This window comes from Oncorhynchus mykiss, chromosome 2 (assembly GCF_013265735.2).
Source record: "Oncorhynchus mykiss isolate Arlee chromosome 2, USDA_OmykA_1.1, whole genome shotgun sequence".
NCBI classification, from domain to species: Eukaryota; Metazoa; Chordata; class Actinopteri; order Salmoniformes; family Salmonidae; genus Oncorhynchus; species Oncorhynchus mykiss.
In genome coordinates, this window is record NC_048566.1 from 66,227,146 (window position 1) to 66,248,532 (window position 21,387).

The 21,387-nt window shown below is 45.6% G+C and overlaps 1 protein-coding gene across 2 annotated transcripts in view; it reads left to right on the forward strand.

Annotated features, from left to right (window-relative positions):
- Positions 1 to 21,387, forward strand: part of smpd3 (sphingomyelin phosphodiesterase 3) — a 33,387-nt gene that overhangs the window by 3,560 nt on the left and 8,440 nt on the right. The window contains exons 1-3 of one of the 2 annotated variants that reach the window (XM_036953540.1): positions 7,966 to 8,173; positions 12,011 to 13,716; positions 20,164 to 20,239. In XM_036953540.1, the coding sequence (XP_036809435.1) occupies positions 12,346 to 13,716; positions 20,164 to 20,239 (1,447 nt within the window). In that variant the 5' untranslated portion in view covers positions 7,966 to 8,173; positions 12,011 to 12,345. Of the gene's footprint in view, positions 1 to 7,965; positions 8,174 to 12,010; positions 13,717 to 20,163; positions 20,240 to 21,387 lie in introns of those variants that run through there. The other variant, XM_036953530.1, reaches the window with a different exon arrangement.

The window sequence follows — 21,387 nt, forward strand, 5'->3', positions numbered from 1 at the left end:
CTGGAAACAAAAAGGGTTTTACCTGGAGCCAAAAAGTGTTCTCATTATGGGGACAGCTGAAGAACCCTTTTGGAACCCTTTTTTCTTAAGAGTGTGCCTTCTTCCTTCTTTCTTTCATTTACTCCGTTCTGACCATCTGCCTCATTTTCAACAGACATCATATTTCCATCCAAGTCTACTTGTCGTTCACTCTCTCCTCTCTCACACAACCCTGTCCCTCTCTGTCTGTCTCTGCCATCTCCCTTTCCTCTCCGTCTGTTTGTTTCCATTCACAGTGCCCGGGTTAGGTTGTCAGTGTTGTGGAGCCTGATGTTCCCGCGGATGTATTATTATACAAAGCGAAATGGTCCAAAACTCAGCGAAGCTGGCTCAATTTAGTCTAACCCACGTCACAGTATTGACACAGCAAACTGAATCACATAAATACATCCCGTATGATTACCGGAAAAGACTTCTCTCAATGCCTCCACTTTTCAGCATAAGACATGTTGGCTCGGGACAACAAACATCATGCAAAAAAATATATTTCAGTAAGATTTATTTTAACACTGATATAATGATTCTTCATATACCTGAATAGTTACACAAACTATGAACCCCACTTTAAACACTCAAGCCTAAGGACAGATGATTTACTGCAGGTTTATTAACTGCACATGACCCCTCTGATTCTATGGCATTTAGAAAAGATTACCGACATCTCAGACGTCATTCAGAGTGAGCACTCAAAGAACACACAGGGAAGGAACAATATAACAAGGTTCAATTGATGATCCCAAACGGTACAGCAGATTTGATTTGTGTGCTCTAAAATCGGATTTCTTCAGATGAAAGTCACTGTACAGTGTTTACAAATTTCTCTGAAATATGACCTATAATGAATTACAATATGAGTGAAATAGTTGCTAATTAAGTATGTTAAAGTGCAGCCTATCTGTGTTGGAATGGTGTGAGCGTACCCCAACAACCAAATGGTGTGGATGTATACCTGTCATTACAAATATTAATGCGAGTACACCGCTGATTGGCCAGCTCATCCTACTCAGGATGACATCATCTCTGTGAGGAAATAGCAAGCATTTTTTTTTTCATGTCTGTTTGAGATACAAGTTTAAGGTGGGGTTTTTGAAGTGTTTTTTTCTCCAATGTATGCTTATGCCACAAATACAAGTATAGGATGAGTAAACAACATTATTTTGGAATGAGCTAATCGAATATGAACTTTTAAAAGTGAGATTTTCATTGGACGGTTTAGGAAAAAAAACATTTGCTGGTGGATTTTCAAATGCTAAAAATATCACTCAAAGTATAGGACAGAGCAGCCTACAATTAGTCTAGTAGAGTGCCATGGCGGGATTTACTCAGCAGGGATATGCTAAGTTTTATTTAATGACCTCTCACTGATCATGTGTTTAAGCCAGTTCATAGTATGTGTGTTCATAGTATGTGGTAGGGAAGGAGGGAGGGGGAGACCTGGGTGATATTGGCAGTGTTGTGTGAACAGACTTTGTGAACATGGAGAGATGATGTGTTCTCCACCGGTAGAGGGGAAAATATGACTGACACAAGAGGGGGAGGATTTGGGTTTTGTTCACTAAGCCAGGGTTTTGTTTTAGCCTATGTATGTGCACATGTGCGTGTTTGTGTGACCACCAGCCCTCAACTTGTCCTGTCTGTCTTTGCCGTCCACTCATCAATGCACTCAGCCACCCACACTGCCAGGCTTGACCCATGCCATCCTCTCTCCTACAAAGCCAGAGCAGAGCTGTGTCATTAGGTACAGTATGCTGCCGGTTGCTGGTCTGGGTGAGTGTGTAATTATGGTGCTGTATGGGTGCTCAGGGTGGTGCTATAGTCTTGCCCCAGACGGTGGATCGTGTGGAGACAGGCGCTTCCAACTCTGGGTCTGGAGAGGTTTCCTCTTCAAGGTCTTGGCTACAGGCTGATCACAGGGGGAGAAGTCAGTGTGGGACCTGGGTCTGGGTGGGGTTCACTCCCCCATACCAACACACCCTGCCTATCCTTCTGGAACCTATCAGATGGTCTTTCATTACCTAGAGGCCATGCTCTGACCTCAAAAGTGTGTGTGTGTGTGTGTGTGTGTGGTTTTGTGTGTGTGTGTGTGTGTGTGGTTTTGTGTGTGTGTGTACATTTGTGTTGTGTTGTGCATTTGGTTTGCGTGTCCTGTACATGCGTGTGTGAGCGTGTGGAGCAAGGCTTCTGTGTCATTAGCCTACTACACTCTGTTGGCTTGTATACTGTGATTGGAGATGGGATGGACTGGCGCGGTGGAGCATTTAGCAGACTGCTTGCTGCCTCAGCTACACACAGACCTGGAGAGCAGCTATAGGAGGGCTGCTGTACAACATGTAGGATGTGGTGCGTTCTTTAGAACCTGTTCACACGGTGGTGCTTGCTGTGATGGGCAAAAGTACGGACACTCGTTTTCTCTCTCTCCATCTCTCTCCCTCTTCTCTCCTGTCTCTCTCTCTCCGCTCCTAGATGGTCTTGTACTCACCTGGGTTTGCCGTTGCCTGAACTTTGAGTGGTTTCCGTGGCAACCTTCACCTCACACTTCAGGGAATACCTGTGATCTCTCTCTTTGTCTGTTCTTTCTCAATCTGTCTTGTTTTTCACATTTTGTTACTCCTGTTATGAGTAGCTATGTGTGTTGTTACCATTACATCATTTTACGTGCTGATATTGCGTTATCCCACTGCTAAAGGGATTGCCATGTTTATTATGCCAGGCCTTTGCTTTGAAGCTAAGCAGCTTATTCAAAAAGTGGCAGTTCCTTCAAGTGGCAGTTGGTTTAGTTTCTAAAGACCATATAAATGGAAATATGGTCTCTCAGTGTGCAGCTCTTTGTGGAGCTTCTTTAAAATGACTTATATCTACTATTACCTGGTTGAAGAACCCTAGAAAATATCACTCTCAAGTTCCACACCTAAATGACGAGGGGCATTTTAACTGTATGGCCTTCAACCTTGCAGGAAGGGTGCAACGTAACAGTTCATGCCAGAGATTTTCAGTCCAAGGCTGGTTTCCGTTCCAAGGCTGGCTTTCAATTCAAGGCATGGCTGGCTTTTAGTCCAATGCTGGCTTATACACGTTTTCTCTATCTGTATTTTGAATATGAATGTATTTGTTTTCACTGTCTGCAAGTTATCAGACTGAAACGAACAGTTTTGACATTTCAGATCAGTGTTGCCGTAGCCTTTAACATGACAAATGTGGAACAAATCAATGGAACAACCAATCCATATCTGTCTGTAGAAAACCAGGGCAGGGTTCGAGCTAGTGATGGATCACTTACTGTTTGTCTGTGCGTGTATGTACACTACATGACCAAATGTATGTGGACACCTGCTCATCGAACATCTCATTCCAAAATCATGGAGTAGGTTCCGCCTTTGCTGCTATAACAGCCTCCACTCTTTTGGGAAGGCTTTCCACTAGATGTTGGAACATTTCTGCGGGGACTTGCTTCCATTCAGCCACAAGAGCATTACTGATGTTGGGCAATTAGGCCTGGCTCACAGTCGGTGTTCCAATTCCCCACAAAGGTGTTCAATGGGCTTGAGGTCAGGGCTGTGTGGAAGCCAGTCAAGTTCTTCCACACTAACCTCGACAAACCATTTCTGTATGGACCTCGCTGTGTGCACTGGGAAATTGGCATAGGGAAACATGAAAGGGCCTTCCCCAAACTATTGCCACAAAGTTGGAAGCATAAAATTCCATTGAATGCTGTTGGAACTAAGGGGCCTAGCCCGAACCATGAAAAACATCCCCAAACCATTATTCGTCCTCCATGGCACTACGCATCTGGGCAGGTAGCGTTCTCCTGGCGTCCGCCAAACCCAGATTGGTCCGTCAGCTTGCCAGATGGTATAGCATGTATCATCACTCCAGAGAGCGCATTTCCACCGCTCCAGAGTCCAATGGCGGCGAGCTTTACACCACTCCAGCCGATGCTTGGAATTGCGCATGGTGATCTTAGGCTTGTGTGCGGCTGCTTGGCCATGGAAACCCATTTCATGAAGCTCCCGACGAACAGTTCTTGTGCTGACGTTCCTCCCAGAGTCAGTTTGGAACTCGGTAGTCACTGAGCTCTTCAGTAAGGCCATTCTACAGCCAATGTGTGTCTATTGGCTGTGTGCTCAATGTTATACACACAGGTGTGGCTGAAAAAGCCAAATCCACTAATTTGAAGGGCTGTCCACATACTTTTATACATATAGTGTATGTGAGCACACATGCATGCAGGATTTGCTGTTACTGTAACGAATGTGAGAAGGCATGATGTCAGCCCATATGTCTGTCTGTGAATGTTTTTCAAGGGCAGGGGAGTAGCCTCCACATTTACAGAAAGAGGAAGCTGGAGTATTTTTAGTGGTCATGGGTGTTACAGTGAGGAGGGAGGTGGGGTCCAGATGTGTGACTGAGGGAAGGTTGGAGTCAGAGTTCATAAGTCGGGGACAGAGAAACAGGGGACAGGCATGGTGCAGATGTTAGTGTATAGTCGAGGCACGGTGGGGGGAGGGGCACAGTACATTGCATGAATTGTATGATGGCACATCAGCTCATTCTTATTGATCCAGCATGATCTAGATTTGAAAGTATATTTAGTGCAGCTGCCCAATGGCAGTGTGAGCCCATATAGGCCACAGCCCAGAGGCATGCTGGGTAATTCTGAATCATCATCGTAATCCCCCATGTCAGCAGACGCCAAGCCAAGGAGGTCTCTGTATACATAGCCCAGCAGTAATACTCCACAGCACTACTGTATACTATTCCAGTTCTCACTTTCTCTTTCTCTTTCTCTCACACATCTGTTTTCTTCTTGGTACCCCTTTAAAGTACAGTAAATGTCTCTTATACAGGGTTGGGTAGGTTACATTCTAAATGTAATCCTTTACAGCTAGTTACCTGTCTAAAATTGTAATCAGTAATGTAACTTTTGGTTACCCAAACTCAGTAACGTAATCTGATTACTTTCAGTTAGTTTTGGATGACTTTCCCCTTAAGAGGCATTAGTAGAAGACAACAATAATCCATCAAATGCATGGTGTGTCATAATAGTGGTCTCTGACTCGCTCAGGTGGAGCAAACTTAAACGTGCGCCTTTTTTCAATGCTGATTTGACTGTCATTGAGAAAACAGAAAGGTTTTCACAAACATCCTTTCTGAATTTAAAAGTAATCCAAGAAGTAGGCCTAATCATCTAGTTTTTCGAAAGTATCTGTAATCTGATTACAATATTTTAGCTGGTAATGTATCTGATTACAGTTATAGTATTTTATAATCAGATTACATGTAATCGGTTACACCCCAACCCTGATCTTATACCTGTGCACAGTAATAACTCTTTAGTTACTCACCAACAACATTAATTAACAAGTTGTTACATAATAAATTAGTAAATCTGTTTAATCACTAAATAACGCAAACATACACAAACAGAGACCAATTTCCCTGTGCAAGCCCTTAGAGGGAAGCTTGAGGAATGATTGTTCCTTACTAAAAAGCAGGTGGCAGGAGGGGCTGATTGAGTTATAGTGATGATTGCATTGTGGTAATAGTGATGGCATTATCCATTTCCTCTAACAGTATTACATTCCCAATTACACCCAGCCCAGAGCACACTGTGGCTCCCACATGGGCTTCCGTCTCAGTGCAAGAGGTGTCACTGCAGTACCTGGTTCGAATCCAGGCTGCATCACATCCAGCCGTGATTGGGAGTCCCATAGGGCGATGCACAATTGGCCCAGTGTTGTCCGAGTTTGGCCGGGGTAGGCTGTCATTGTAAATAAGAAATTATTCTTAACTGACTTGCCTAGTTAAATAAAGGTTAAAAAAATATTTTAAAAATGTAACTGTCCTGTCCGGCATAGAAAGGGTGATGAAAGAGAGAGAGAAACTAATAAAATGATCCAATGGGCTGTTCTAACCCAGTCTTCTACCAGCATGCCAAAAACAACCAGTGCTGCTGAGCAAAACCCTTGAGACTGTTTGTCCGGACACAGCCAATCCAACAGCGACAAAACAATAATAGACTGACCCTGATACCATAGAATATTCAGAGCATTTGGCAAAGATGCTAATCTGGCCAATATGCTTTCTGGGTTTGGAAAGGCGTAATGATGATGGATTGATTGTCTAATGAGGCTTTGGGAGGTATTGTTTTCAGCCTGCCTTTCTCATGGGGACTTAGTCAATAGTAGAAGCCAATCTTATGACATTTAAGAATGACAAATGCTTATTTATATCCCACGTGGACAGACTAGACAGGGCCAGGGGTCTGTTACAGACACCTGAGTTAGTGCGTCAGGGTGTCGATCTGCCTGTTGAAGTGTGGATCTGAATTACACCTGAATGCTCTACCTGTGTCTCAGGCTCACTGTTATTAGATTGCTTGTTCAAATTTTAAAAGGTACCTGTATCCTTGACCAGGCGTGTGTGTTTGCCAGAGTGTGTGTGTGTGCATTTGATCCAAAGTGCAGTTGTGTAGAGTGTAGTGTAGAGTTACGGTTAGACACAAACATGTGTGTGGCAGGGGAGTTGGAGGTGGGCAACATTCCCCGCCACACACCAACAGGCCTCGCTAGTACCTGAGTGCATGTGACTAGGTCACCATGACAACCAAAATCCCTTAAGCATACTCGGAGTAGCGTCATCGCTGGCTCTGGAAGTGGAGGAAGAGCGGGAGGCAACTTTCAAAGCTTACGGGGAAGAGAAAGAGATCCAGAGAAGGACCATCCTTAGGGGAGAGGGAAACAGCAGTGGGTCTGCTCCAACGCTATTCTGATCGTTTTGGATCCTACTGGTCTGTTTTAGTGCTATGCTCTGAACACAGACATCTGCCGGTGTCTCTGGTCGTCATTACTCACGATGTAGCAGCATCGTACACTTATAAACGCTCCACAATTCTGCACCATTAATAATGAAACAGAAGGAAACCACCACAGCCGGCTAGATGGGCTACATCGATCTCTGTGGTCACCGGATACTTAGCAGTACATCACTCATTTGCCCACTCTAAAACGTATTGACACAAACAGAGCCTCCACACACAAGCACACACACAACATACACACACACGCACACACACGCGCACATGCACACGTATTTACCCAGGATTCAGCAGGAGCTTTCTCCCTTTGTCATTATCAGTATTGATCTAATGGAGGAGGACATTTCGTAAAACAAATCCATGGGGAGCGGTTGAGGCCCCCGGACCCCATTCATTTGTCATGCTCGTCCCCATTGAAGCTTGTTGATGAGTCTCTGGGTTGGTTATGCTTCAGTTGAGTGTGAATTTTTCAGGCAGGAAGACCCCTTGGGTAACTTATGAAAGATGCCAAAACATTGCTTGGAGATATACGTCACGATTATTATCCAAGTCATTTTAATTCCAAAACAAACACATGCTTGGCTAGCTAGATGAAACAGATACCACCTCTCTCAGCGGGGGATATATTCCTAGATTCCTTCCAGCAAACAGATAACAGTTGTTAGTCATGTAAACACAGTAAATACCAGAGAGCTGACTACTGTGTTAGCTACTCAGGCAGTCAGACAGCAAGGCTCTCTCAATGTCAGTACTAGATGGAGGTCAGGACACTGCTGTGCACTCTGTGGGTATGTGTGTTTGTACCTGTGTGTGTGTGTGTGTGTGTGTGTCTGTGTCTGTGTGTGTGTGTGTGTGTGTGTGTGTGTGTGTGTGTGTGTGTGTGTGAGTGTGAGTGTGAGTGTGAGTGTGTGTGTGTGTGTGTGTGTGTGTGTGTGTGTGTGTGTGTGTGTGTGTGTGTGTGTGAATGTGCGCGTGCGCGGGTGTGTGTGGGCGTTTGTGTGTGCGTGTGGTCTTGTGTGGCTACAGCCTGCAGAAGCATTAGAAGCTGTCGAGATTTCTATCTCTTCCTGTGCTCAAACCCTGACTACAGCATTATTTAACTTTTTATGTTCTGCCCGAGCACAAGTAGTGTGTTCAGAGATCAGAGGCAGAGATCGTCACATTCAGGCCTGGTCATACTGTAGGTTCAGCATCCTGCCGTCTAGCACCACCAGGGGTGGGCTACAGTGATGCACTGGCCTGTCTTCAGCAGGAGTGGACCCAGCAGAGCAAACACTGCAACAAAATAGCAGATTGTTTCAGACAGCAAACACCCTCTCTGTAAGTGTTCCTCTGTGTTTGGTTGTGTCACTGTGCATCTGTGTCTCTGAGAGAACTGCTGTTTGTGTATGAATGTTTTATATGTGCGTATGTGCAATTATATGTCTATGAAACTGAAAGTAGATAGGATACTATTCATACCGTTTTTGCAATGTGGCACTGTGGTATGCGTGTCTCTGTGTCCTTTTTATGTGTGGGTTAGAGACAGAGAGAGACAGAAATGATGTGTCGGCTCTTACACAACCCAGTGATATTTTCTCAATCCTCACTGTGGAGATGTATGGTTAGTTGAGTCTGGATAAGACATAGGGTGACTGTTTGATAAAACAACTGGTGTTTTTCTCTCCATTTCCCCCATATTGATCCTGCCATCCGTCACCAGGGTTGGGGAATAACGTATTACATGCAATCAGTTACATGTAATCTGATTACAAGGAAACTGTAACTAATCGGTTACGTTACCAGCAAAAATGTTGTTAATCAGATTACAGATACTTTTGAAAAACTAGATGGTTACTTCTTGGATTACTTTGAAATTCAGAAAAGGATGTTTGAGAGAAAACAATTATGACACCTCTATGTGCATTTGATGGATCCTTTTTGTCTTCTTCTAATGCCTCTTAAGGGGAAAGTAATTGTGGTGGAATATTCTAATCAAGTGAGAGACTGTCATTTCTTCAAACAATCATCTTTATTCAATATCCATTAATTATTGCTAAAATGAGGCTGGTCGATCCCCCACCCTTGAATGTTGGACCGAATAACCTAACCTTTACACAAATGCAGAGTACTATATATAGCTGACACTAAAAATGCTTAGTCATGGTTGGTTCCACCCATCCCATGCAGATTGGGGCATCATAAGCCACTCTGGGTTCATCCGGTCGTTTTCTGCACGGGGTTGTTGTCTTAAACCCACCCTGGTTTAGTTTCCCAGATGCAAGGATGATTTTGAGACAATGAGGGATTGTTCTACTCCTAAACTATCCCCAGTAAAACACATTTTTGTCTATGTAATGCCGTCTTTAACTCATTTGTCAGCTCAAGCCATCTCTAGTGACCATACGCCCAGATTAGCTGCAGGGAACTAGAGTGGAGACCATACAAACACAGAAATGTTTTACTATAAGTAAAATATTTATTGTTAACCATTAATATCAAATAAATCAGGTAAATATGTCATTTTTCTCTCACTTTATCCAAAGTAACCAGATTACGTTACAGATCCAAAGTGACATTACAGATAACAGTTTTGGACAGGTAACTAGTAACTGTAACGGATAACATTTCAAATGTAATCTACTCAACCCTGTCTGTCACCCACCCCTAGGATGCAGAGGTGCAAAGGGAGATAAATGATGATGAGGACAGGAACCGGCTCTGCACCTGCTCTTTCTCTCCTCTCCATCTCTCCTCACTTCTTCTCTCCTCCGCTCTTCTCTTCACTATATCTCTCCATCTCTAGCTCTCCTCTGCTTTCTCTCCATCTCTATCTCTCCTCGACATCTCTGTCTCTCTGCTTCTTTTCTCTCTTCTCCTCCTCTTTTCTCATCTCTCATGCTCCGAAACATTAGGTGCATGGCGCCTCCGCTCGTGCACGCAGATGTGCTTTGTCTAATTCCATAAAAGGGTCCAGTGTTGTTGTACTCTGTGTTAATCACCATGACACCGCTTTAACCTGTCACCCTGAACAGCGAGATGCATTAAGAAAATTGCATATGATCAAAATGTAGTACGCTAGCTGATTCAAAACAGTCGCCAAAGCCCTATAAAAAGGATCCATGCCAAGTCTGAGGCCTCAATATGAATAGTAGTAATTGCAGTTGTGATGGTGCATTATATTACAGACATACGGTGCAGCATTGTAGCTGTCTTGCTGTCATCCGGACATCAAGATACCAAGATGATCTATCTAGCCAACAAAACCTGTACAGTTTTACAAAATACAGTATCTTCCGGATAGAAATGGCTCATATTGTTGTATAGCGTTGCATACACATCATTATCTTGTTAAATGAAGTGGCACATACTCTATATTGAAGATAGAATGGATCCCCATTATTATGGCTTCATTCCAACAAACACTGACAGTTTCGCATTGGAAAGGAAATGAGCGTGTCAAGACAGCTAAGAAGAGTTCACATTGAAACGGCTTATCATCGGAGCAAAACCTACTCACAGTTGTCCCCACTGCCATTTCAGCCCAGAGGAGAAGGTCACAAACAGCCCCGGGTGCTGCCTGAACTCCAATTCAACATAGCCATGGTCAGAGGTCCAGAGACAGATGCAGTTAGTGTGCAGCCAGCCTCATCCCAGGGCATACTCCTCATTTAGCAGATAGACAGACAGACACTGGGTCTGCATCCCAAATGGCACCCTTTTCCCTATATAGCGCACCACGTCATGCTGTATGTCATCAGGGACAGATAAGGGCCCTGGTCAAAAGTAGTGCACTACTTGTGTGATTTGAGACACAGACAGGGCCTGCTCTGGGCACTATCTGTCCCTGATGACATAGAGCGTGACATCCACAACATGATAGAAGGTTTGACATTAATCATAGTGGTGACAAACAGTGACGTTACACATGAGGAGACACTATGTAACCAGAGATGGTCTATAATCTTGTAACAGGCTTTGATGTACGAGATGGATGATGAGGTGATCTTATTAAGAGAGCTAGTAGCATCAATATATTTCTGATCCATTGAAAGTGTTTTTGGCATCAGTCCTAAAAGGACTCACTAATTGCTTTGTTATCTTAAAAAGTCCATTGACAGGGACTGCATAGTCCATTGACAGGGACTGCATAGTCCATTGACAGGGACTGCCAAGTCCATTGACAGGGACTGCATAGTCCATTGACAGGGACTGCCAAGTCCATTGACAGGGACTGCATAGTCCATTGACAGGGACTGCCAAGTCCATTGACAGGGACTGCATAGTCCATTGACAGGGACTGCATAGTCCATTGACAGGGACTGCATAGTCCATTGACAGGGACTGCATAGTCCATTGACAGGGACTGCATAGTCCATTGACAGGGACTGCATAGTCCATTGACAGGGACTGCATAGTCCATTGACAGGGACTGCATAGTCCATTGACAGGGACTGCATAGTCCATTGACAGGGACTGCATAGTCCATTGACAGGGACTGCATCATTAATTGACAGCAGTTGCACTATTCGTTCTGTTTCGTAAAACAATGACATTTTCATAGGATCCTGATCGATTCAGAGCAGCATACATAATGGTTGTTTATACAGTGTTTGTGACACGGTCCTGCCCCAGGGTCGCGGTGGCACACTGTCCAGAGTCATATTGCTGTTGCAGTGCTGAATATGGTTTGGTGGCTCTGGGGTTAGGGTAAGGCCAGTGGCCCTTCAGTGTTTCAATTCATGAATTAACAATTCATGATTTATTTATATTGTGTGGATTGCTTCACTTTCCACTCAACCCTATATTTATATAAGGTTACCCCACTGAGTGCGTCCTATGTCTGATCATTGTTGACAGCAGTGTTATTTGCTAGGAATTCTGCCAATTTATAAACCATGTTTTGGCACTAAAACCCTTTGGTGTTTTTGTCGTGTTATGTTAAAAACAAGTCTGATTTTGACTGTTTAAAAACACGGAGAAACGAACAGGAACTGTGTATCACCTGTGATGCAGTTTTTCTAACCATTGGGGGACATTGAACAAGGCCCATTTAGCTGACCACACATTTTCATCACAGTGAGTCATTGCACAGCTGATGCCCCTTCCCTTTTTTCTCCCTCTCTCCCTTCGACTCTCTCTCCCTCTATCCTTCTGTCCTCCCTCTCCTCTCGGCAGGTTCTGAAGCTGAGATGGTACTGAGATTCACTTCTTCATAGATCCGCCTTCCTGGTGTCCATGGTTTCCTTCTGACTACAGCAGCTAGTTCCACATCATCAAGATGATCTCCACCCAGAGACTCTAGTTCCTCATTCCTCCATTGGAGGACCACTGTGGTGAGGGGAGGGGGAGGGTGAAGGAGCCTCCTGCCATCAGGCAAATAGCTGCAGAGCCTGCTGGTGAAAGCGAAGGGAACCATGTAGTGTTCATTTCTCCACCCAGGGGGAGGGTAGATTTGAGTCAAGTTTGTTTTCCATTGATTTTAGTGTGAGAGTGTTTTATGTGAGCCAGAGATGGTCCTCCACACCTCTCCCTACTCCAGTGCCTTCCTGCGGTGCCTCACTAGCCTGTCATGGGGCTTTATATTCCCCTGCTACTGGCTGCTGGACCGCCTGCTAGCCTCCTGTGTGGCCACCTCTCTGGAAAAGCGCCGGCGCTCCCAGGACCCCTGCTCCTTTGTGACGCTGTATGTGCTGGTGTCCACTCCGCTCTACCTGCTGCTCCTCCTGGCCTCGCTGCCCTTCGCTCTGCTGGGCTTCCTGCTGTGGGCTCCCCTGCAAGCGGCCCGCCATCCCTATCTCTACACCCACCGCAGCCCGAACAAGCACCAGGCAGAGCAGGGGGGCGCGGCATCACTGGCCGACTGGAGGCCGCAAGGCCGCAGCTTCTGCTTCGGCAGTGCCAACGTGTGCCTACTGCCAGACTCCCTGGCACGCTTCAACAACCTGTCTGAGACCCAGCGCCGTGCCCGCGAGGTGGGAAAGCGCATCCGTAACGGGGCCAGCCGGCCGCAGATCAAGATATACATCGACTCCCCCACCAACACCTCCATCAGCGCAGTCTCCTTCAGCAGCCTGGTCACGGGGTTCCCACGCACCTCCTCACTGGACCAGCGGCCTGACAACACAGCCGAGGCCGAACCCCTCACTGGGTGCCCTGTACACAATTCTAGTGCAGACTGCCCAATACACACTGCCGGTGCAGACTGCCCCATACCCACCACTGGTGATGACTGCCCCATACACCCAACAGGGAACCAGAGCTCCTCAGATTGTCCCGTCCACGTAGCTGGTGGAGAGAACACACCAGAGTGCCCGCTTCACGCTGCTGGTGCCCATAACAGCTCTGACTGCCCTGTTCACACCACAGTGGCCCAGAACTCCCCAGACTGCCCAATGCACGCCTCTGGGGTCCAGATTAGTATCAGTGCCCCAGAGCCAGACCCCCCAGAGGCCGAGACAGGAAACCACCAAGGCGAGGGTGACGCGGAGAGCCTGACAGGGGGGGTGCCTTCTAACAACATCCTGTCCCACCGCACCTCCATGTTCAAGAAGCACAGCGGCCGCAAGCGGCGCCAAGGAGACGACGGCATCGACCACGAGATCTCTGCCTTCTTCCCTGCCAACCTGGACTTCCTGTGTCTGCAGGAAGTGTTTGACCACCGGGCCACGTCCAGGCTGAGGCGGCAGCTGCAACACTACTTCCCCTATATCCTGAGTGATGTGGGCCGCTACGCCTGGAAGGGCTGCTGCTCCCGCTTCAAGTTCCTCAACAGTGGCGTTATGCTGGTCAGCCGCTACCCCATCCTGGACGCCCACTATGAGTGCTACCCTAACGGGCGAGGGGAAGATGCCCTAGCAGCCAAAGGAGCTCTCTTTGTCAAGGTTAGGTGTTTTTCTCTCTCCTAATGATAGCATAGGCAAGTGCTGTAAATGTGTAAAAGGCTGAAGGAATTATCATAATTAGGGTAACACTTTGAGTGTTAACAATAAGTTACTGCCTCTTATTGGACCAGAACTTTGGTAAAGGAGCTAAATTTCCTCCAGGCTGCATCCTCACATCTGGCTGCTTTTTGGGGTTGGATGTGTTTCCACTGTTGTTAGACAGATATATTCAATCTTACTGTTGCAGAAACTTTGTGAACACAACGAAGTTGAATTATTTAGGCATAGTTCCCTGTACCCTTGGCTTGGGGGTAATTGAAAGTTGAAAATCTCTAGCAATTTTTTTGCAGAGACCAGGAAAAAATAAATGCCCTTTTGTTATTCAGTCTCAAATTAAATAATACATAACTGTAGACCTTATTTTTCATTTGAGGGTTGCAGATACAGGAACAGTCAAAAGTTTGGACACACCCACTCAAAGGGGTTTTCTTTATTTTTACTATTTCCTACATTGTAGAATAATAGTGAAGACATCAAACTAGGAAATAACACATATGGAATCATGTAGTAACCAAAAAAGTGTTAAACAAATCAAAATATGTTTTATATTTGAGATTTTTCAAAGTAGCCACCCTTTGCCTTGATGACAGCTTTGCACACTCTTGGCATTCTCTCAACCAGCTTCATGGGGCAGCCACCTGGAATGCATTTCAATTAACAGTTGTGCCTTGTTAAAAGTTAATTTGTGGAACATCTTTCCTTCTTAATGCATTTGAGCCAATCAGTTGTGTTGTGACAAGGTAGGGGTGGTATACAGAAGATTTGGTAAAATATCAAATCCATATTATGGCAAGAACAGTTAAAATGAGCAAAGAGAAACGACAGTCCATCATTACTTTAAGACATGAAGGTCAGTCAATGCGGGAAAATTTCAAGAACTTTGAACGTTTCTTCAAGTGCAGTCGCAAAATCCATCAAGCCCTATGAGGAAACTGGCTCTGATGAGTACCGCCACAGGAAAGGAAGACCCAGAGTTACCTCTGCTGCAGAGGATAAGTTAATTAGAGTTACCAGCCTCAGAAATTGCAGCCCAAATAAATGCTTCACAGAGTTCAAGTAACAGACACAGCTCAACACCAACTCACCAGAGAAGACTGCGTGAATAATTGCCTTCATGGTCAAATTGCTGCAAAGAAACCAGTGCGAAAGGACACCAATAAGAAGAAGAGACTTGCTTGGGCCAAGAAACACAAGACCAAATTGGAGATTTTTAGTTCCAACCGCTGTGTCTTTGTGAGACGCAGAGTAGGTGAACGGATGATCTCTGCATGTGTTGTTCCCACCGTGAGGCATGGAGGAGGAGGGGTGATGATGTGGGGGTGCTTTTCTGGTGACACTGTCAGTGATTTATTTAGAATTCAAGGCACACTTAACCAGCATGGCTACCACAGCATTCTGCAGCGATACGCCATCCCGTCTGGTTTGGGCTTAGTGGGACTACAGTATAATTTGTTTTTCAACAGGACAATGACCCAAAACACACCTCCAGGCTGTGTAATTGCTATTTGACCAAGAAGGAGAGTGATGGAGTGCTGCAGCAGATGACCTGGCCTCCACAATCACCCGATCTCAACCAAATTGAGATGGTTTGGGATGAATTGGCCTGCAGAGTGAAGGAAAAGCAGCCAGCAAGTGCTTAGCATATGTGGGAACTCCTTCAAGACTGTTGGAAAAACATTCCAGGTGAAGCTGGTTTAGAGAATGCCAAAAGTGTGCAAAGCTGTCATCAAGGCAAAGGGTGGCTACTTTGAAGAATCTCAAATATAAAATATATATATTTTGGTTACTACATGATTCCATATGTGTTATTTCATAGTTTTGATGTCTTCACTATTATTCTACGATGCTATTCCCAAATCTAGCCTACAGCATGTCTTTGATTATAATTTTGTGGGCTGTCTATTTATACTGTGACCGTATTTATTAAGTACTAAAACAAGGGGTTCAAATGTGAATTAGCACAGGGCAACAGGAACAAATTGTAGAATATTTCATATTTTTAAGGATAATCTTCTGTTATAGCTGTTTTCGGGCTTTCGAGTTGCTCCAGAACTACAGACCTCTGCTATTTCAGAACATGAATTAAGTCATATTTAGCTAGTATAACCCATTTTCATCAGTGAGCTTCAGTCGTTTTCTAGTGTGGCAGCGCCATGCCGTGAGCTGCAGGTGACTGACGAGGCTCCATCGGGGAAACTGATGACAGGCAGAGCAAAGCAGAGTTTGGGTTCATTGATCACTAACCTGCGAGGTTAGGGCTACATGGCTGGGGCTAGGGCTGTGTGGCTGGAGCTAGGGCTGGGGCTAGGGCTATGTGGCTGGGGCTAGGCCTGTGTGGCTGGAGCTAGGGCTGGGGCTGGGGCTAGGGCTATGTGGCTGGGGATAGGGCTGGGGCTGGGGCTGTGGCTGGGGCTGGGGCTGGGGCTGTGGCTGGGGCTAGGGCTGGGGCTAGGACTAGGGCTGGGGCTAGGGCTGTGTGGCTGGGGTTAGGGCTAGGGCTGTGTTGCTGGGGCTAGGGCTGTATGGCTGGGGCTAGGGCTGTGTGGCTGGGGCTGTGTGGCTGGGGCTAGGGCTGTGTATCTGGGGCTAGGGCTGTGTGGCTGGGGCTAGGGCTGTGTGGCTAGGGCTAGGGCTGTGTGGCTGGGGATAGGGCTAGGGCTGTGTGGCTGGGGCTAGGGCTGTGTGGCTGGGGATAGGGCTAGGGCTGTGTGGCTGGGGCTAGGGCTGTATGGCTGGGGCTATGGCTGTGTGAATGGGGCTAGGGCTGTGTGGCTGGGGATAGGTCTGTGTGGCTGGAGCTAGGGCTAGGGCTGTGTGGCTGGGGCTAGGGCTGTGTGGCTGGGGCTAGGGCTGGGTGGCTGGGGCTAGGGCTAGGGCTGTGTGGCTGGGGCTAGGGCTGTGTGGCTGGGGATGGGGCTAGGGCTGTGTGGCTGGGGCTAGGGTTAGGGCTATGTGGCTGGGGCTAGGGCTGTGTGGCTGGGGCTAGGGCTGTGTGGCTGGGACTAGGGCTGTGTGACTGGGGCTAGGGCTGTGTGGCTATAGTTGTGTAGCTGGGGCTGTCTGGCTGGGGCTGTGTCCGGGGTTGTGTCCCAAATGGCAGCCTATTCACTTGGTGCCATTTGGGATGCATCCCTGGTTCTGGCTGGGCTCCAGGTCCTGCTGGGGCAGCTCAGCAGTTCTCAGCCTGAAGGTGATGATGGGTCTGGGAGATGCTGGCTGACAACAACCCTGCTAAGTTCTGTATGCACCTTTTAGTTCCACCACTCTGACAACCATACCTCCCCCTGTTGCTTATTGATTCAGATAACAAGCTCCTATGGCTTTGCCTCTATGTGCCTCCCTCCTCCGTAGGGTCATTCTGGGTCATCATCTCACTCTCTCCAGAGCTCTTGTAGGACTGACCCTTAGCTTCAGGGTCCTCGTGCAGCTTGACCCCACAGACCAGTAGTCTTTCGAAAGAATGATGTATCCAAGGGGTCTTTCTCTGCAAGATTGGGAGTCTTGTGACCAAACAAACATTATCAAACCACATGGTAATTTTTCTCTAACAATGTACGTTCTTAGCAGACCTACATGAAGTGTAAGTGGCAGATTTAATTTGCAATACAAAGTGACAAACTCAGACATTACAAAGACATGAGCTCCGGAGGAAAAGGGAAGAAGGGTGAAAGGGAGGGAGGGAGGGAGATACAGGGAGGGAGGGAGGGAGGGTGGGAGGGAGGGAGATACAGGAAGGGAGGGAGGGAGGGTGGTGGGTAGAGATACACAATTAATTAAAAATGTCTCCCTGAAGAGCAACCCAGTAATTAAAGCCTTTCGGTCTCAACATTTATCCCTCTTATTATTATTTAAAACCACAAAGTGCAAGGTTGAAGGAGGAGTGTGTGAGTGAGTGTGTGTGCATGCGTGCGAGAGAGCGTGCATCTTTGTGCATGCTTGTGCCTGTTTGTGTGGAGTTTGAATACATTACAGAGAGAACCTTAAAGCAGGCCCACTCAAAGTACACATTGAATGGAAATCAATGAAAGAAATAAACCTTAGCTTCTCCCTTTGCTTTTAATGACCAAGAACTCCTTTCAGTGCTGAGGTCGACTCCATTTGTTGATATAAATTACCTTCCTTCCTGGGGATAAAGGGACTTGCTTTTACTCTGCCTGTGTTGACGTGAAAGTCTATTTAAGCATTGGACACAGTAATGGGGTACAGTAGAGGTCGTGGCTCCTCTCTCTAGCCTCCATGCTGAGAGAGAGGGTTGCAGGAGAATTTAAAGTGGGTCACATAAACTACATGACCAAAGGTATCTGGACACCTGCTCGTCGAACATCTCATTCCAAAATCATGGGCATTAATATGGAGTTGGTCCCCCGTTTGCTGCTATAACAGCCTCTGCTCTTCTGGGAAGGCTTTCCACTAGAGGTTGGAACTTTGCTGTTGGGACTTTCTTCGATTCAGCCACAAGAGCATTAGTGAGGTCGAGCACTGATGTTAGGCAATTAAGCCTGACTCGCAGTCGGCGTTCCAATTCATCCCAAAGGTGTTCGATGGGGTTGAGGTCAGGGCTTTGAGCAGGCCAGTCAAGTTCTTCCACACTGTTCTCAACAAACCATTTCTGTATGGAACTCGTTTTGTGCACAGGGGCATTGCCATGCTGAAACAGGAAATGGCCTTCCCCAAACTCCAATTGACTCAACTGATGTCAATTAGCCTATCAGAAGCTTCTAAAGCCATGACATCATTTTCTGGAATTTTCCAAGCTGTTTAAAGGCACAGTCAACTTAGTGCATGTAAACTTCTGACCCACTGGAATTGTGATACAGTGAATTATAAGTGAAATAATCTGTCTGTAAAACATTGTTGGAAAAATTACTTGTCATGCACAAAGTAGATGTCCTAACCGACTTGCCAAAGCTATAGTTTGTAAACAAGAAATTTGTGGAGTGGTTGAAAAATGAGTTTTAATGACTCCAACCTAAGTGTATGTCAACTTCTGACTTCAACTGTATAGTGTATCTTGTCCTTTGGGTTCACATTGAACTTTTACCCTGCTACTAGTTTACTCAAGATGCAAGGAATTCTGATTTTCATAATCATCATTATCATTTATTTATTTTCTAACATGTAGCCTATGTAAAGCACAAACACAAACACACACACACCCGCACATCCACCCACACCCAAGCGGACCTAGACACATGACCATGATTCCCTTCAGGCCTGTTGTCAGTTTTAGAGCACACAGCTACCCAAGCATGGATAAGCCTCTGAAATATTCATACACAGGGACACAGGCAGAAAAAGAGAGACAAGTGAAAGGAGAGAGAGAGAGAATGGGGAACAGGAACAGAGGGTAAGAGAGTTGGAAAGGGAGCTGCTCTACAGACTGGGTCAGGGAATGTACAGTGCATGTGTCAGGCCAAGTGGGCAGAGGATGGCTCCAAATCTCTGTGGAGGGAAAAAATGTCACAGAATGTATTATGTTGTTGTCTAAAACGTAACCCTTGCATTTCATTTTAAAGTCTTGCTAATTTGGCTAAGGCTTTATTGTGGTCCCAAGCGTTTTCTATGAGGCCCTTGTCGGTGAGACCCAAGCCAAGACTGCGATACAGTGATTGGATGACTGCACAGTGACTGAACAGAGAGCTTGAACACACTGTAATCAAATCTAATCAAACCTGCAATCGCCCTGATGACAGAGGAGATATATTGAACAAGTCCTGAAAGGTCTTTAGATGGATATTTTCTGACACTAGGTAACACTTCAAAACACTGCACATTTCCAACCCACTCAATCAAATATTGTAGTCCATCCCTATTACCTGCACCCAACTGTGTGGTCCACCCGCTCCTGACACTCAAAAGCACCAGTCTATCCATTCAGTATAACCATTTTTGGCCCGGGCTCACAGGCCCAGTGTAATCTGCAGTAAAAGCCTCTCCATTCATTCCATGATCATCAGTGTTTCTATGGCCAATTCGGGCCTGTAAATCGAAACAGTGACGAACAGACTATCTCCACTGAGGGGATTTCAAACAGGGACAATGTCAGAGTAACGAGTGTTGGGAGGGAGGGAGGGAGGGAGGGAGGGAGGGAGGGAGGGAGGGAGGGAGGGAGGGAGGGTGATCGTTTTTGGATTGGGCCAATGACAGAGAAAGTGAGGAGCAGAAAGGAGGCTAGAACTGCCTTGTTCTGGGGCAGAACAACAGATTTTTACATTGTCAGCTCAGGGATTTGATCCAACAAGCATCGAGACAGAAGTAGGTCTGCAGATGTACAGGTTACATTAATATATGATATTATGTGGTATTAAATATTTTCTAATTCACTGTCCAATCTGCTTGTTGTCAGAGATATTTAACTTCCTATTTTTCTCTCCCTATTCTCTACAGGTGCAGGTGGGAACCTCCCATCAGGAGCAGAGAGTTGTGGGATACCTCACCTGCACTCATCTACACGCCATTGAAGGTATTTTTATGTTTACAGTATACAGTACAGTACATGCTCACACACAATACAATAATACAATAATTTTGAGCTTCTTTGCTAATTGGATCTTAGCTTCTCCTCCCTACTGTCTGAATAGGTCTATGCTGTTACATGAATATCAGAGGTAAATGGAACAAATGTTTGGAAATATAAAAGGGTTTGAGAGTCAAATCAAATCAAAGTTTATTGGTCGCGTACACAGATTTGCAGATACAATAATAGAGTAAAATACACACAGCAATAAAATAACAATACACATATTATCCAAAAAGTTTTAACACATCTGAAATGTCAAAACCAGCAATGTCAGAGTCCTGAATATACATACAGTTGAAGTGAGAAGTTTACATCCACTTAGGTTTGAGTCATTAAAACTCGTTTTTCAACCACTCCACAAATGTCTTGTTAATAAACTATAGTTTTGGGAAGTAGGTTAGGACATCTACTTTGTGCATGACAAGTAATTTTTCCAACAATTGTTTACAGATTATTTCACTTATAACTCACTGTATCACAATTCCAGTGTGTCAGAAGTTGACTGTTGACACTAAATTGACTGTGCCTTTAAACAGCTTGGAAAATTCCAGAAAACGATGTCATGGCTTTAGAAGCTTCTGATAGGCTAATTGACATCAGTTGAGTCAATTGGAGGTGTACCTGTGGATGTATTTCAAGGTCTATCTTCAAACTCAGTGCCTCTTTGCTTGACATCATGGGAAAATCAAAAGAAATCAGCCAAGACCTCGTAAAGAAAATTGTATACCTCCACAAGTCTGGTTCATCCTTGGGAGCAATTTCCAAACGCCTGAAGGTACCACGTTCATCTGTACAAACAATAGTACGCAAGTATAAACACCATTGGACCGCACAGCTATCACACCGCTCAGGAAGGAGACACGTTCTGTCTCCTAGAGATGAATGTACTTTGGTGCGATAAGTGCAAATCAATCCCAGAACAACAGTAAAGGACCTTGTGAAGATGCTGGAGGAAACAGGCACAAATTATCTTTATCCACAGTAAAACGAGTCCTATAATGACATAACCTGAAAGGCCTTTCAGCAAGGAAGAAGCCACTGCTCCAAAACCGGCATATAAAAGCCAGACTACGGTTTGCAACTGCACATGG